Source organism: Otolemur garnettii, unplaced genomic scaffold, assembly GCF_000181295.1.
Source record: "Otolemur garnettii isolate 467f Iridium unplaced genomic scaffold, OtoGar3 scaffold00065, whole genome shotgun sequence".
Lineage (NCBI taxonomy): Eukaryota > Metazoa > Chordata > Mammalia > Primates > Galagidae > Otolemur > Otolemur garnettii.
The window spans coordinates 4869158-4887962 of NW_003852460.1; the positions used below are offsets into that span (position 1 = coordinate 4869158).

The 18805-nt window shown below is 47.0% G+C and overlaps 1 protein-coding gene across 1 annotated transcript in view; it reads right to left on the minus strand.

Annotated features, from left to right (window-relative positions):
• Nucleotides 1–656: 656 nt before the first annotated feature.
• Nucleotides 657–18805, minus strand: part of PUDP (pseudouridine 5'-phosphatase) — an 85594-nt gene continuing 67445 nt past the window's right edge. The window contains exon 4 of the mRNA XM_023515075.1: nucleotides 657–1477. Coding sequence (XP_023370843.1) covers nucleotides 1301–1477 — 177 coding nt within the window. The 3' untranslated portion in view covers nucleotides 657–1300. The remainder of the gene's footprint in view (nucleotides 1478–18805) is intronic.

Consider the following 18805-nt stretch of genomic DNA (forward strand, 5'->3'; position numbering starts at 1 on the left):
GGAGAAGCCCACCTGACAGGATTGGGAATACTGACATGAGTGTGCTGATGGAGGGGAGGCCACCCTGCAGGCTGCTGGGATGCTGACAGAGTGTGCTGATGGAGGGAAGCCCACCAGGAATGCTGATACGAGTGTGCTGATGGAGGGAAGCCCACCAGGGACCCCCGGGGCACCACACATGCACGTTCGCCTCTGTCTTGCCTGCTGCTTCTGGAGGTAAAAGGAGCCCCAGGAAAACAAAGGGCACAGATCCCGGGAAAGTTGTGCCAGGCAGAGCCCCTGTGCCTTATTTTCATCATTTCCAAGATTTTTCTTTAACAAATCACAGACAGATTTCAAAGGCTAAGTAAATCTATAAAACAAATTAGTTATAAAAGTGTAATAATGTCTGATAAATTATTTCAAGTGTGTTATGGCTCTTGGCCTCATCAAGTCCATATCCTGAAATCAAATTCTACTTACATCAAAGAAATGTAGAAGGTCAATGTGCTTAAAAAAGGCAGCGTTCTTTCTGAGGTAGAAAACATTCTCAAATGTGGACACAGATGGAGATATAAGATAAGTGCTACAATCATGGTCACATTAAAAATAAACTACTGATCAACTATAAAACACTGGCTCAGAGTCAATCAATGAGTAGAGGCCCAGAGAGATGCCAAGGTCACAGAAGAACTTTAATGCTAGCTAAGAAGGAGAATGACTTCTCAGCGCTCGTCACAAGCACGGCTTTCCCACGCAGACGACAAGCAGGCAGACTCGACACCCCACAGAGCCAGTTGTTTCTGCATGTTAACAGAGTGCAGGAGGATAAAGCAGTGTGTACGACATACGTAAATATAACACATATGCACATGCACTTAAAAACATATCCAGACACGTATGCACACTTTACATTAACCAGTCAAGTGTTCAGAAAAACCAACACACACAGAACTTGTTTTGTTTTGGAGAAGTACGCCCTTTACAAATACACGTGTGCACAGATACCTTCACATACACAAGGCATGCACACTGACACTCCTGCACACACGTGTGGGTGTCCACGCTCTTTAGCATGTACAGTACCAGCAGAACCAGCCCGGATTTCAGGCAGCAGTCTAGATCTGACATGACCTTTAGGCTGTCTGCTGCATTTCCTCCCTACCACCAAGCCATGTTTTATGAGCACTTCAGAGTGGGCTGAGACAATCAAACAATCAGGATGAAACACAGGTGGGGGTCTAGGGCTATCACTGTCCTCCCCTCCGTCCCAGCAGCATGGTCGCTGAGCGGGTCAGGAGCACCGTGATGCAGCTGCACCTCACTCGTAGGGGGGCAGGCCAAACAGTTCAGGCTGGAAGTCCTGCAGGGAGCTCAGCACCAGCGTGGCCCTGGTCGTCAGCTCACGGCTCAGGTTTCCGTCAGGAACCATGACCACCTGCATCCCGGCTGCCAGGGCCGCCTCCACGCCGTTGGGAGCATCTTCAAAGACAAGGCACTGTGGGAAGAAAAAGAAAGTCGAGATGGCCTGTTCTGTGCCTAGACACCTAAATGACGGGTTTGTCACTGACATTGCTGTCAGCTTTGCCACTGAGCAAAATGAGGCAGAAATGGGGTGGCAGCTTCCTGCCTAAGACTGCACAGAGGACAGTTCATGGCACCGACAATGGTGCCTCTAAGTGGGGGGACTTTGTTACAGGCCAGGCGTTATCAGGATCGAGTCAGTACTCTGTAAAGCTTTATTTACTCAGCTCATAACAACCTGTTCAATCAAGAATAGAACATACAGAGCATGAGATACAATTCCAAGAATAAAAATCAAGTTTTTTAAATGTAAAGCCACTTGAGAGCTGCGGAGGTTTTATGTACTATCATTTGAAAATTAAATGGTTAGGGTGGTGTAGGTAAGAATTCAGTTTCTGTGCATCAGGTTATGTGCCAGCAGTCCGAGAGCACAGAGGTGCTGATGCGGTGTCCACAGGCACTTTCTTCCGGGTGATCGTGCAAATCCACTTTATTATTAGGGTCACCGACACAGTGGCATTCAAACCCTCCTGTGCTCTTTGCTTAGATGCGGCATTTAAAGTAGGGTGAGAGTGCGCTGCACTAGCTAGTGAGCTCTGAAACGCACCATTGTGTCAACAATACACAGTGAGCTTCACATGAGGATTTCCTCAGAGTTAAGACATCAGGATTCCCTGACATCTACTGAGTGGTCAAAGGTGAGCCTGGTCCCAGCATGGTACCTTTCCCTCACCCTCCACATCAGGAAAGCATGTGCCTGGCAAGTGTCTTCCCTGTGCTCCATGTGTAGGCAGGCTTGGGAACCGTTTTCAGCTGAGATGCTGTGGCGGCCCCGACATTGTGGAGGGACAGCTGCTCCTGTGTGGCCGGGGCTACTGAGGCTGTCCAGGCTGGGCTTGCAGCTCTGCCCGCACCTCTGCTCTGAGCCCTTTGTCTTTTAGATACAGTCGACACCCAATGTGCTGCTGTCCCAGGAGGGCCCAGATGCCGCTGCAGTGAGAGAGGCTCCATGTGCTCTGACGCTTTCAGGTCAGTGGAAAACTCTTTCACATGTAACCACTGGTGGGCTGTGCCACAGAAAGCATGAGGACAGTTTTCCTCTCCACTCCCTCCCTTTTTTCTTCTCTCCCTGCTCTTTGATTCTATCCAGGCCTAAGACGTGGCATTAGCCAACTTGTCCCACAGGCTGATGCATGGAGTGAAGGGATCCATATCATGATGGTAGATGGATGCCATATGACCTTCACAGAGCTAATGGTTAGCTCGGAACTGCAGGGCTCAGGGGAGCCAGAACCATGGCGCTGTGGTCTGACAGCACCACGCTGCCCACAGCAGCTGGACCCACTGCCTCCCTTATGACAGCACCGAGTCCCTGGGTTTCTCCTCTGTGACTCACAGTTTCCTTCTGAGGGGACGGGAGGGGAGTGGCTGCCCTTCAGACCATCCGGGCTGTTTTCTCCATCATCTGATTGCCAGAGTACCGGCCTTTGATATGTTTGTCCCAGTCCTTTAAAGTTAGGACTTGATTGTATTCTAAATGAGCTCGACTGTTTTTATCTGGGACCAGAGACAGAGGTTTAAATGTCAAGTGACGTTCTGAAATAGCCTTCACCTTCTCTGGAGACTCTGAAGCTTTGTGCAGTCCACATAGGAAAAAACGGGCTGGGATAGTGGAGGAGACTGCTTACCTCTGGGGAAACTCTGCTTGGCTGAAGTCACAAAAGCAGCTTTTATTCTGCACCTGTACAAGCCTGGCTCCGAGGCATGGCAGGTGGGTGGGCTGGGGAGTGGGTAGCTGACAAATTGCAGCACCCGCCACAATTGATATATAAACTGCGGCACCCGCCACAATAGATGTAACATGGGGCAGCAATATGCCAGCCACAGGGGCCTGGGTTAAAGGTGACGAGGACGCCTCCGTGTGTGTTCATGCTTGACAGCTCTTCCCAGATGGTGCAAAAGGACATCGAGGGAGCTGAGGGGGACAGCTGGACGGCCGAGACTGGCCAGGTCACAGCAATGACCAGGCAGGGGTCCACATGGACCCCCGAGACGTTTTTACTGTTTTCATGGTTTACTGGTGTGCAATTCATCATCTATCCCCACTGCATTTCAGAATTAGTAAGCTAAGACGGCACTAATAACTGAGGTATGACAGTGTTAGGTACAGGGGATAAAGATGCGGCAGATGATGTAAGAGAGACCTGGAAGGGATCAAGAATGGTGAGGAGTCTAAGGTGGGTAACAGCGACTACTACTGTTAGTAGTCACACTAAGAAGGCGACATGACAAGCTCAGGCAGCAAAAGGGCATTTTAAGTTGGCCAGAGTATGCAAGTAAGGAAAACCCTGAGCACCCCATACCTGAAGGGCACCCCCGGAATACAGCTGGTGGTCAGGGCTTCTACAGCAAGCCATGGGCAGCGCTCACTGCTCTAAAGGGTCTATGCTGTCAGCAGTCACTGGTGACCTCAGCCACGGACACGAATGGAGCACTGCCTGCAGACTCCATGTTGGTGGCACCTGAAACTCCCTTCAGACTTACACGTCAGTTGGCCCACGAGATTTCACTCAAGAAATGTGCAATGTGAAAATGGAACTGGAAGTTCAGAAGTTGAGGGAACTGTCTGCTGCAAGTGGGCCATGACAGAAACATATAGGAAAACTCAGCAGAAGCGGAATGGAGAGGAAGTCTGCAGTTCACGGGACACAGGTATGGCGGGCCTGCAGGACCAGGCACTGTCTGCACACACATTCAGAAATCGCCACGTACAGGACAGAACACACACACCAGACACGAGTCCTGCTGGGAGCACAGCCCCGAGAGGTAGGTTCCAGACGGCCAGCCACACTCAGGGATGGGTTCTGAGAGACTCCACAGCACCTGCAGTTTCAGCTTGTGTGTGTGTGTGTTCTCAGACGCAGGGGAATTACACAGCAGAACAAGGAATGCATTGTGAAGTACCCACTACAAAAGTCCCAGAAGGTGGGACTGTCCTCCTTGAACTATGCCTCCTGATTCCACAGATGTACTGCCCTGCTCAACAGGACCACTCCTACGGGAAGATATCCACGTGGCAGATAAAAACCTAGACATTTGGGAAATCTTCACAGCATGGCGTGTCCATCTACTGAAACCAAGGGGAAAAAATAAAAGTCACCTGGAAACACTCTGTCTGCCCATCCCCACATGTAAGCTAGAATAATGTAGCTTATCTCGCGCACCAGTAGCAGCAAGGAGGAAGCATGTTTTTTCAATTCAAAAAGGGAAAATCTGCGCGCACTTCCATCTGTCACACCCACAACAGGAAAAGCAGGCCACCCTGGTTGCACTTGGCTTTCACACCTGTTTTCTGGGGCCTCGTTTTCCCCATAAGAATTAGCCCATCCTGTGCCCCTGTGATGGACCGATTACACTTGACCTCAGGTTCCTTCACCAGGGCACACAGTGGGTCACACCATGCAGTGTGGCACCTGTGAAAGAGACCTTTTCCCTCTAAGGGACTCCAGCCCCTGCATGGGGCAGCGGAGCAGGAAGAGACCTTTCCCTCTAAGTAAGAGACTACCGCCCCTGCGGGGGGTGGCAGGGCAGGAAGAGACTAAGTAAGGGACTCCAGCCCCTGTATGGGGCAGCGGGGCAGGAAGAGACCTTTCCCTCTAAGTAAGAGACTACCGCCCCTGCGGGGGGCGGCGGGCAGGGGTGGCAGGGCAGGAAGAGACTAAGTAAGAGACTCCAGCACCTGTATGGGGTGGCAGGGCCGGAAGAGACCTTTCCCTCTAAGTAAGGGACTCCAGCCCCTGCGTAGGGCGGCGGGCAGGGGTGGCAAGGCAGGAAGAGACTAAGTAAGGGACTCCAGCACCTGTATGGGGTGGCGGGGCCGGAAGAGACCTTTCCCTCTAAGTAAGGGACTCCAGCCCCTGCGTAGGGCGGCGGGCAGGGGTGGCAGGGCAGGAAGAGACTAAGTAAGGGACTCCAGCACCTGTATGGGGCGGTGGGGCAGGAAGAGACCTTTCCCTCTAAGTAAGGGACTCCAGTCCGAGTTGGGTGGTGGGGCAGGCTGCCCTTCCCTAGTTGGACGTGGTGGCTGTTCCCTGGAGGGTGGCCAGGGCAGTAAGCTGGGAGGGCCCAGGCATGGTCAATGAATCCTGAGAACTCGGGCTGGGTCTGGCGGGTGGGGGTGATCTGCATGTGCCCTGGGAGCCCCCCCTTCCTCCAGGGAGCTCCCTCCTCCACCACATGGACGTGCATGTGGACAGGCGAGCTTGATATGATGCTACTGACTTTGTGATTACTTTGTAGCACAGGAACATTCTAGCACAGGTGGCCATGAGACAAAGAATCATCTGGGCAAGAATATTCTTCTCACAACTTGTGCAGACATGGATGTGTGGGCTGTCACTCACTACACAGGGCCTGTTTTAACTGCACTTTCTCACGGCACCATGGCCAATGATGAGCTTTTGCTAAGTGTCTGTCAAATCAGAGATGGCAGCTAGATGTCCTATACAGGACTGAGACACAAAGGAGCATGGATGTCAGAGTAGAGGGACACATGGCAGTGAATGTAGCCCTCCTGTAGCTGGGGAATGTCAGAGGTGACACTGGAGGTCACACAAAGTCTGGAACAGACTCTGAGCCTGTAGAATCCAACGTTCTCTCCACCTCGCCAAGCTGAAGGATAGAAGTCAGCTGATTTCCATCTCTAGGCCAGGAGATGAGCTTAATTAAACTGTAGCTTGAGGGATTTAATTTAGAGAGAATGACATTTCCAATTTGAAGGGAGGTGCAGCACTTTGGTATCTTATCACCAGGAGGTACCCAACTTACTTCTCCGACGATTGTTAAGTTCAGCTGTGCCCTGTGAGATGGCCTATGTCCCAGGATGCTTATTGGAACTGCCCGGGGACTAAAAGGGTTCCTGCACTTTAATTTCTTAAGATAAATCTCACATAACTAATAAGTCCCATTTTATAACTCTGAAGTTCCACATAACAGTATCTTTGTCTGACAGTCTCTTTGGCCTGCCGTCACAAAGCATCCCAGACAGGGCAGCTGAAACAGCACATGTGGACTCTCACGGTCCCAGAGGCTGGGATCTGAGGCCAGGGGGCCAGCACACTGGTTCTGCTGAGGAGCCCCACCTTGGTGTGCTGACACCACCTTCACTGCGCCCTCACGCGGCAGGTGGGGCAGAGCAAACCAGCTCCCTGGGTCCCCTTTATGAGGCCAGTGATCCCACTCACCAGGGCTCCCCATGACCTGGTCACCTCCCAGAGCCACTTCCTCCCAGAACATCATGGCAGGGGTGAGGATTTCAACACTTGGGCAGGAAGGGGTGCACACACTCAGTGGATAACACAAAGGGATTAATGAGTAAAAAATAGTTGCTAATGTGGTGGGGCTGTCATCCTGGTGAGGGGGAGGACAAGTGCTGTTTGTGACCTGCCAGGCTGGCTTTGAGGCCACATGGGACCCCCAAGCAGAAGGGCCAGGACCTGCCATGCTGTGGGCATCACGGAGCTGAAAAGCAGCTGAAACCACACGCAGGTGGCAGGGAGGCTGAGAAGAGAGGGCCCCTGGGGCAGCCCTGGCATCTCTCTGCAGGAGCAGGAGAGTTGGGGACAAGGCTCTAGGGACAGTTGAGGCAGGAAGGCCACCCAGGGCAGTACCAGGAGATAGTTCAGGAATTTCAAAAGGCATGGAGTCAGCAAAGCTTGAGATTATTATTTTCCAAACACGCTCATCTGACTGGTGAGGCTTTTACCTCGGAGGTCATCCTCTAACACCCAGCTTGGCTGTGTCCCAAACTCTACTCTGTAGTGGTCTGAATCACAGCCCCTCACCAGCCGGACTGCAAGGCCCAGGCAGGGAACAGCAGGACCACAGTGGGAGGGAGACCCACCAGGAGGGAGCGCCCTCCCTGTCCTGTGCCCTCAGATACCCTCAGGTCCCCAGACGTGCTGTGCACCGCTACTCAGCACCATAGGTAGAAAGAGTTTTAGGTTTAAAACCATTATGTCTACTTCAAACTATATGCCTTAAGGGAATTAGTGAGCTTTTCAAATTTGACTATATCTTCTCTGGGGAGCAAAGCTGTTCCTTTTTGCTGGGTGAAATCAAACATTTCAAAAGTAGTCACTGGAGGGTCCCTTTCTGGTCCTCAGAAGGAGGCTGCAATCAGGTGTCTGCACATTATAAATACAGCCACATGCAGCAGCTGCCCGGGGAGAGTCACGGAACAGATGACCCAGATCTAATCCTTACAAACAATACTTTTTTCCCAGTAGATTTTTCCTATGCACTAATTTTGTAGTATCAATTTTCACACCTTTATACTCTGTCTCAGGAAGTGGAGCAAGATGGCGGCCGAATAACGGCTTCCTTGTAACTGGGCACCATGAGACTGGGGAGAGAAGACTTTAGGCATCTGGCTGCTGGGATTTGCCCAGAAACATCCCTCTGGGGACACAGGGAGTCAGCGAGAGAATTCTGAACCATGCGAGAAAGACAAAAGCAGTGGAGAACTGGCAAGTGGTTGTGTGTGTTCCTCCAGTCCAATCCCACCAGCAGCTGTAAGTACAACAGTAATGAGATTGCACATTGGAAAGAAAGGCCTTTCCTGTGAGCTGTTTTGTGTTTTTGGACTTGGGGACTCAGTTGAACTACCTAGGGCAAGAGTGTCTAGGGCCCCAGACTGAGCCCGGATGGAACTAATAACGTTCACCTGTGGGCCACGTGGAGCCATTATGGGAGAACTGCCCCAGCAAGCTCCGCCCTCAGGGTCGCAGAGCAAGGATCCAGCAGGAGACCTTGGGCGAGTAATCTAGTGACTGAGCAGCCTAAAGGTGGGGACTGAGATGCGTTACAGCCTTGGCCCTCAGGAGCATGGAGTGAGATCAGTTTTGGCACACTGGGTAAGTGGACAGATATTTCAGGGGTGATCCCAGCCACAAGTGCTTTCCTGGAAAAGCTTCTGCTTAGCCCAGGTTGGCAGTTTAAGTGCCTGTTAAGCAGGCTGAGGAGAGATTTAGGCTCTCCACCCTGTGGGGTTTGAGAGATCAGCAGAGGCCTCCAGTCTCCACTGCATATCAGCATTGTGATCAACATCTCATACCCCAGAAGATCACCTATTGCCCAGATAATATTTAGTAAGATGTATATACTGCTTTTTTTTTCTTTTTGTCTTTTTTAATTTCAAAATTTTCCCTCTAAATTTTTCTTTTTCTTTCTTTCTTCATTTTTCTAGCTTAAATACAATTTTCCATAGTTGCCTTCTTTAAAAATTAAAACTTAGGGGCAGCACCTGTGGCTCAAAAGGTTAGGGTGCTGGTCCCATATGCTGGAGATGGTAGGTTCAAACCCAGCCACAGCCAAACCCCCCCCCAAAAAAACTGAAGGAAAAAAATAGAACTTAATTTTTGCTAGTGTTTCTAACCCTATTATTTCGTCCCCCCCCCCCTCATTTTATCCCATAAAGTTTTCTGTTTGCTTGTTTTGGTTTGATTTATAGCATTTTTGTCTTTCTTCTCTACTTGGTGGCAGTGGGGTACTGTGTCTGAACAGGCTGGCAAAGAGCTGCTGACCTCAAGGGAAGCACCCAACCTGGCACCCCTAGAGGTTGGGGGTTTCCAAGGTGGGCTCAAAGTACCCAGTACACCTATATTGCTCCGTCTCCCTCTCTCTGTGCCTCTCTTCTTTGTGCCATTATTCCCTTTTAGTCACTCCCTCTCCTTTTTCTTTCTTCTATTCTTTTTCTTTAAATCTTTTTTCCCTTATTGCTCTTGAATCTTCTCATCCTTCTGATCCTGTACCAAAACGACTCATGGAAACCCTAGTCCAGAGGCACGGTAACTTAAAGAGAAAGAGGAAGTGAAAGGAAAATTAGGGCAAGGAGACAAATAAATCACTCATGAGGAAGAACCAGCAGAAAAATCCTGGCACCATGAAAAACCAGTCCAGAGCAACTTGCCCTAAGGGACATGAGGAAGCTACTGCAGAGAATTCTACCCATAAAGAAATTTTAAGAAATGACAGATGATGAAAACAATGAAGGAAATGATGGAAACAATGAAGGAAACTGCTGATAAAGTAGAAAATAACCAAAAGTAAATCCAAAAACAGAATCAAGTAAGAGATGAATGATACATGAAGAGATGAATGATGAATGATATGAAGAATATAGAAAGACTATAGCAGAGCTGAAGGAACTAAAGCAGTCAATTAGGGAACTTCAAGATGCAATAGAAAGTATCAACAACAGATTAGACCGTGCCGAAGAGAGAAGCCCAGAGGTAGAGGATAAAGCTCTTGACATAACTCAGACAGTTGAAGAGGCAGGAAAAAAGAGAGAGAAAGCAGGACGTCCACGGACAGAATTATGAGACTTTCTGAAGCGTTCAAACATACGAGTTATAGGTCTCTCAGAAGGGGAAGAAGAATGCCCCAGGGGAATGGAAGCCACACTAGAGAATATTATAAATAAAAATTTCCCAAATATCACCAAAAATTCTGACACACTCCTTTCAGAGGGATCTTGGACCCCAGGTCACCTCACCTCTAACAGAGTTTCTCTAAGACACACTGGGATGAACCAGTCCAAAGTCAAGACAAGGGTGGCGCCTGTGGCTCTAAGAAGTAGGGCGCTGGCCCCATATGCTGGAAGTGGCAGGTTCAAACCTAGCCCCCGCCAAAAAGTGCCAAACAAACAAACAAACAAAACAGTCAAGACAAAAGAAAAGATTCTTCAAGCTGCCAGGAGTAAGCACCAGTTGACCTACAGGGTGACTGCAGACTTCTCTAATGAAATTTTTCAAGCAAGAAGACAATCGTCACCTACCTTTAATCTACATAAACAGAACAATTTCAAGCCCAGAATTCTATATCCTGATAAGCTAAGCCTTAAAATTGACAGAGAAATCAAATCATTTACTGATATGCAAACACTGAGGAAATTCACCACAACAAGACCAGCTCTACAGGAAATACTTCAACCTGCTCTACACACTGACCACCACAATGGATCAACAGCAAAGTAAGAACTCAGAAATTATATGACAGAACCTAACTTCCCCAATGACGCAAAACATAAAACTAAGCAATGGACTCTCACAAAATAAGATGAATAGAACTCTACCACACTTATCAATTATCTCAATAAATGTTAATGGCTTGAATTCCCCAAAGAAGAGGCAAAGATTGGCTGATTGGATTAAAAAACATAAGCCATCCATTTGCTGTCTGCAGGAAACACACCTAGCTTCAAAAGACAAATTAAAACTCTGAGTTAAGGGTTGGAAGACAGTTTTTCAGGCAAATGGAATTCAGAAGAAAAGAGGGGTTGCAATCTTATTTTCAGATACATGTGGATTTAAAGCAACTAAAGTCAAAAAAAGACAAAGATGGTCACTTTATATTCATCAAGGGAAAAATACAAGAAGACGTTTCAATTTTAAATATTTATGCAACCAACTTAAATGTTCCCATATTCTTAAAACAGACCTTACTCACTCTGAGCAATATGATATACTGTAACACCCTAATAACAGGGGACTTTAACACTCCTCTTACACAGCTGGACAGATCCTCTACACAGAAATTAAACAAAAATATAAGGGACTTAAATGAGACCCTAGAACAACTGTGCTTGATAGATGCACACAGAACACTCCATCCCAAAGATAAAGAATGTCATTCTTCTCATCGCCCCATGGAACATTCTCCAAAATTGACCACATGCTAGGACACAAAACAAACCTCAACAGAATGGAAAGAACTGAAATTTTACCTTGTATCTTCTCAGACCACAAGGCACTAAAGGTGGAACTCAACTGCAACAAAAATGTTCAACTCCATGCAAAGGCATAGAAATTAAACAACTTTCTGTTGAATGACAGTTGGGTGCAGGAAGAAATAAAAAGAGGAAATCATTAACTTCCTTGAGCACAACAACAATGAAGACACAAGCTACCAAATCTGTGGGATACTGCAAAAGCTGTTCTGAGAGGAAAATTTATCGCTTTAGATGCCTATATTCAAAAAACAGAGTGTGCATCAAAAAACTCATAAGCCATCTGATGGAATTGGAAAAAGAACAACAATCTAAGCCTAAACCCAGCAGAAGAAAAGAAATATCCAAAATTAAATCAGAGATCAATGAAATTGAAAACAAAAGAATCATTCAGAAAATTAATGAAACAAGGAGTTGGTATTTTAAAAAAATAAATAAAATAGATAAACCTTTGGCCAGACTAAATAGAAACAGAAAAGTAAAATCTCTAGTAACCTCAATCAGAAATGATAAAAGGGACATAACAAATGATGCCACAGAGATACAAGACATCATCTCTGACTATACCAGAAACTCTATGCCCAGAAATTTGACAATGTGAAGGAAATGGATCAATATTTGGAATCACACCCTCTCTCTAGACCAGGGTCCTCAAACATTTTAAACAGGGGGCCAGTTCACTGTTCCTCAGACAGCTGGAGGGTCAGACTGCAGGTCCCGGGACAAGTCGGCTGCTAAGCAGGACGGGCAGCAGTGGCAAAAACACCTGGCAGGCCGGATAAATGTCCTCGGTGGGCCACATGTGGCCCGTGGGCCATAGTTTGAGGACGCCTGCTCTAGACTTAGCTAGGAAGAAATAGAGCTCCTGAACAGACCAATTTCAAGCACTGAGATCAAAGAAACATTTAAAAATTTTCCAACAAAAAAATGCCGTGGTCCAGATGGCTTCACACCAGAATTTTATCAAACCTTCAAAGAAGAGCTTATTCTTGTACTACAGAAATTATTCTAAAAAACTGAATTATTCTAAAAAACAATTCCTCAACATGTTTTATGAAGCAAACATTACCCTGATACCAAAACCAGAAAAAGACCCAATTAAAAAGGAGAACTTCAGACCTATTTCACTAATGAATATAGATGCAAAAATTCTCAACAAAATCCTAGCTAATAGATTACAGCTTATCATCAAAAAAGTCATACATCATGATCAAGTAGGTTTCGTCCCAGGGATGCAAGGCTGGTTTAACATACTCAAGTCCATAAATATTATTCACTGTATCAACAGAAGCAAAAACAAAGAATATATGATCCTCTCAACAGATGCAGAAAAAGCATTTGATAAAATCCAGCATCCTTTTCCAATTAGCACACTGAAAAGAATAGGCATAGGTGGCACATTCCTTAAATTGATCAAAGCTATCTGTTACAAACCCACAGCTAATATTTATTGTCCTCTGTCACCATTATTATTCAGCATAGTGCTGGAAGTTCTAGCAATACAATTAGACAAGGAAATAAAGGGCATCCAAATGGGAGCAGAGGAAGTCAAACTCTCCCTCTATGCTGACGATATGATCTTATACTTAGAGAACCCCAAAGACTGAACCACAAGACTCCTGGAAGTCACCAAAAAATATAGTAATGTCTCAGGAATGTCCACAAGTCAGTAGCCTTTATATGCACCAATAACAGGCAAGATGAGAGGCTATAAAGAACACAACTCTCTTCACCATAGCTTCAAAGAAAATGAAATACCTAGGAATATACCTAACAAAGAAGGTGAAGGCCCTCTATAAAGAAAATTATGAAACCCTAAGAAAGGAAATAGCAGAGGATATTAACAAATGGAAGAACACTCCATGCTCGAGGTTGGGAAGAATCAACATTGTTAAAATGTCCTTACTTCCCAAAGCAATCTACCGATTCAGTGCCATATCCATTAAAATACCAACAATATTTAGAGGTTAAGACAGCATGGTACTGGCACAAAAATAGAGACATAGACATTTGGAATCAAACAGAAAACCAGGAAATGAAACTAACATTTTACAACCACCTAATTTTCAACAAACCAAACAAAAACATACACTGAACATACACTGGGGGAAAGACTCCCTATTCGATAAATGGTGCTGGCAGAACTGGATATCCACATGTAAAAGACTGAAACTGGACCCTCACCTTTCTCCACTCAAAAAAATTGATTCAAGATGAATAAAGGACTTAAATTTAAGGCATGAAACAATAAAAATCGCTAAAGAAAGCATAGGAAAAACACTGCAAGATATTGGCGTGGGGGAAGACTTCATGAAGAAGACTGCTGTGGCAATTGCAACAACAAAAATAAACAAATGGAGCTTAATTACACTGAAAAGCTTCTGTATAGCTAAAGAGACAACAACCAAAGCAAACAGACAACCTGCACAATGGGAAAGGATATTTGTATATTTTGAATCAGACAAAAGACAAAAGATCAACTACAGAGAACTCAAATTAATCAACATGAAAAAAAGCCAATAATCCCATATATCAATGGGCAAGAGACATGAATAGAATCTTCTCTAAAGAAGACAGATGAATGGCTAACAAACTTATCCAAAAATACTCATCATCCCCAATTATTAGAGAAATGCATATCAAAACCACCCTGAGATCCCATCTAACCCCAGTGAGAATGGCCCACGTCACAAAATCTCTAAACTGCAGAAGCTGGCGTGGATGTGGAGAGAAGGGAATACTTTTACACTGCTGGTGGGACTGCAAACTAATATAACCTTTTGGGAAGGAAGTATGGAGAACCCTCAAAGAACTCAAGCTAGACCTCCCATTTGATCCTGCAATCCCATTACTGGGCATCTACCCATAGGGAAAAAAATCCTTTTATCATAAGGACACTTGCACTAGACTGTTCATGGCAGCTCAAATTTACAATTGCCAAAATATGGAAACAGTCTAAATGCCTACCAACCCAGGAATGGATTAACAAGCTGTGGTATATGTACACCATGGAATACTATTCAGTCATTAAAAAATTGGAGACTTTACATCTTTTGTATTAACCTGGATGGAAATGGAATACATTCTTCTTAGTAAAGCATCACAAGAATGGAGAAGCATGAATCCAATGTACTCAATTTTGATATGAGGACAATTAATGACAATTTATGACATGGTGGAGGTGGGGCAAGTGGAGAGCAGAGACAGAAAGAAGGATGTAGGGGTGGGAGAAAGGAAGAGCAGAGAGAGAGAAGGGGCGAGGGGGTGAGGTCTTGGTGTGTGACACAACTTTGGGGGGCAAGACACAACTGTAAGAGGGACTTTACCTAACTAATGCGATCAATATAACCTGGTTTCTTGTACTCTCAATAAATCCCCAACAGTAGTAAAAAAAAAAATTTTACACTGTGAGACAGCAAAACTTCATGGGGGCCTTAAACTTTATTTTTGATTCATTTCTGACCATAAATAAGGTTTAAGTCTGTCTCCACAATCTTGGTCTAAAAATTAATTATTGCAAATAAGCACACCAACACTTAAGGCTGAATGCATATGCACAGTGGGGCTCAGAAAATCAGGCCTGAAAAGGGCTTCAGTTGTGAAAGTGTCTCTCTCCCTTTTCCTGAATTCCTTCTGGCCTCTCAATTTCCTCCTCCGCCCGCACCCCCCTTACCCCCAAATCTGGACATGGGTATTAGAATCCTTCTTCCCCAAGGCGGGCCATAAAATCCAGAACCCTGTTCCCTAAAGCCAGCCATAAAACCTACAATTAGTCCCTGTAAAACTGGCCATAAGGAAATTCTCTGACCTGCCTTGTAGGACTACAGGTCAAGAAACCCGCCCATTCCAGAGAGGGTCCTGCCCCACACCCAGGAAGAAGGACACCAATCAGAGAGTGGAGAGGAATTTGGACAACCTGGCCTTGCTGGGTCCCCCATCAGTCTGCTAGCATTATATGTGCCCTTTGGCGCAATCATGTGTCTACATGGCTGTCCACGCTTTGTTCAACCTAAGCATAAAAAGAGACAGTTCTCCCTGTATGACTGGGTCTTCACTAGGAAGGCTACTGTATACACAAGTTCAATACACTTGCATGCCTTTTCTCCTGTTGATTAATCTGCCCTATGTTAGTGGTTTGCTGGTGAATCTTTGGGGGGCCAAGAGTCTTAGTCCCTACACACGCTTCGTGTTTAAGTATAAAACCTTCAAGTAATACCATAAAAATGACTGTTACAGTATGCATGTATTTTCTGTTATTAATTAGTTCTTTTGTTTATACTACCCATCCCATCCATCAGTCTATCCACCTGTCCACCCAGGCAGATATCTCTACCAATCTACCCATCTATCATCTACCCCTCCCTCCCTTCAATCCCCACATCACCCACCAGCCGTGAGCTGCATCTGTGCTGCTCTCCTGAGTGGTCCTATCTGATGTGGAGTTCAATGTCCCTTGCACACTGCATAGGTACTGTCCTACTGAATTAGTATCAGTCTGAAAATCAACTATAAACCTGGCACTGACATAAACACATCTGTAACCAAATCCTCTGGGGATATAAGCTAGTTAAACAAAGGAACACCCCTGATTGATTCCTTTTCCTTTAGAGAAAAATCTTTAAGAACTTTGGGATTTATCAAGTTGGAGGGGTGGGTGGTAGAAAGCTTCCTACAGAATTCTCCGGGTCACTTTATTCATGAAGCGCACACAGCGAAGCTCCCAGGATCCAAACCCAAGTGCATAGACGCAAACTAGGTGCAGAGCAAAGGACTTCAGACAGCTCGAAGAACCTTGGCACATTTCTCTCAATAATGCAGACTCCATGTCCACTGGCCCATCAGATACCAATGAAAAGCCCAGCAAGGCCATCAAAATTGCTTACTTTCTCAGTCATAAAACTAGGCTTAATTTTCTAGATGTTCAAGAGAATCGTTTCTTTCTCTTTCTACTCTGCTATGTAGAATACACAAAATCACGTCAGTTTTCATAGCTTTTTGTGTAAGACTCATGATCCACAGGTGAGACAGGAGGCCCCTATGAGTCTCCTGTGTTAAGAGACGCACTGTGCAAGCAGGTCAGAAGTGCACCGTGTCAGCAGTAGGAGAGGCACCGTGCCAGCAGGGAGGAGAGGCACCGTAACATTGAGGGGGCACTGTGACATCAGGTAGAAGATACTCAGTGACATCAGAGAGCGGGGCACTGTGCCAGCAGGTAAGAGGGGCACCATGCCAACAGAGAGGAGGGACACTGTGTCAGCAGTTAGGCGGGGCACTGTGCCAGCAGAGAGGACAGGCACCATGTCAGCAGAGAGGAGGGGCACTGTGCCAGCAGAGAGGAAGGGCACCATGCCAGCAGGTAGAAGATGCCTGGTGACATCAGGTAGGTGGGGCACTGTGCCAGCAGAGAGGAGGGGCACTGTGACATCGGGGGGAGGGGCACTGTGCCAGCAGGTAGGAGATGCCTGGTGACATCAGGTAGGTGGGGCACTGTGCCAGCAGAGAGGAGGAGTACTGTGACACCAGGGGAGAGGGGCACTGTTCCAGCAGAGAGCAGTGGCACTGTGCCAACAGGGAGGAAACACATGGTAACATCAGAGGTCAGGGGCAGTATTGCAACAGCACACCCAGGAAGATCAGCTGTCTACACTAAGAAAATGCCCGGATACATACGACACAAATTCTATTTAATTTTCAAGCAGTACCTTCCCTGTGGAAAACACCATCTGAGATCAGAGGTGCTTGTGGCCCAGGGGTTAGGAAAGACAGCTTCCTGTGGGCCCTGCAGGGCCAACCCCACACGACCTCAGGACAGCAACAGCACAGTAACGTCTGCCTGCCCTTGAGGGCAGTGACTGAAGAGGCCACTCTACGCAGGACTGTCAGAACAGAGAGTGAGCCTGGCCTGACCCATCCAAGACTAGCTGCCAACCACCGTGGGGACTGACACAAACACAGGGGCCTGGAGGGGTTAAAACTTTTAATCGCCCCTTAGCTGTGGGATGACCTGTCATTGCGGGAATGTGTGGCACGGGGCATGCAGATGCCCGTCCTCAGCCCTCCTCGGCTCTGTCCTCAGGCCTCCTCAGCCCTGACTGCTGCTATGCGGGGCCAGCAACCTCTCGGGGATATTTAATAGGGAAGCCAGCAAAGCCAGTGCCCTTGCGGACTTATTCTCTGGTTTTCACAAGGATGCCATCCACTCTCCTCCACAAATATATTAAGACCATCCTGGACAATACAGTGAGATCACATTTCTACAAAAAAATAAAAAAATTAGCCCAGTGTGGTGGTGCATGCTTATAGCTTCAGCAAGGAAGCTGAAGCATGAGGATCGCTTGAGCCTAGGAGTTTGAGGTTGCATGTCCTATGATCATGCCACCCCACCCCAGCCCGAGTAATAGAGTGAGACCCTTCTCAAAACTAAATAAATTAAGGACTAAACTGTGTCTTGCCTGTAAGGTGTCATGAAGTACGGCATATGCAAAATGTCCCGTGATACACCAGGTCAGAGAAATCTTCAAGGACATTCCTCCTGTGAGGGACCGGGGCTCCATCACATTCAACAATTAGCACAAAAATGTCTCCAAATCTGTTTAAACTCTGCTAAGGAAGTCTCTCAAACATGGAAGCCCGTTAGAAGACAAAACCAATGGATGTCCTACAAAGCAGCCTCCGAGGAAACTATTTTGGGAAAGTTTTCCTAAGTAAGATACACCTGAAGGTAACATGACTCACAGAAATGCAAATACAAATGCCTGTTTTCTCCACGTGCTCTGAACCTTCCCAGCAGATAACAATTTCACAGTGCTCAAAATAAATGAACACAGATGAGGCAGATTTTTACCCTGAAAGCCTCCACTCTCAAGGACTCTGCTCCCAGGACATTGAGACGCCTCTTTCGTTAGGAGATGTGGTGACTTACACCATGAGGGCTGCTCTGCAGAGCTCTGGGGACGGGTCAGCTCCTGAGGGCACACATGAGGGTAGCACTTGCAGGGCTTGTGTCTGTCCCCTGTTTTTTAGGTAGCAAAGAGCACGAATACCTTCTCAAACTTGGAGCACAGAGGTGACATTCCCCCCCCCCATCACCTGCAATTGTGAAGGTGCCCTGGAACCTAGAAGCTTGAGGCCCAGGGTCACAGGGTCTGAGGGCAGAGAGGGTGTGCTGGTGTCACCACCTGGCCTCCAGAGTGGCGGGACCCCAAGGGCAGTGGGAGGTGGGGCATACTGGGGAGAGCCAGAGGACACTGTGACCAGACTCCAGAGCTTACAGGCGGGCGTGGCAGGGTCAGGAAGGGTCCTGGGTCCATGGGAGCTGAGAGTGGCTCTCCAGGAGTACAAAGAAGGCTCTCCTTGGGGTTTCAAAGGGGCTAGGGGCTATCTGCTAACTCACGTGCCAAGTTGACTCCAAAACTTTGTGCTGATACGCTTTCATGTATCATCATGGTACCAACCTACAGATTTTCTGCAGCCTGTGTCGTGGCTAGCAGCGTTCACCAAGACAGAGTGAGAACC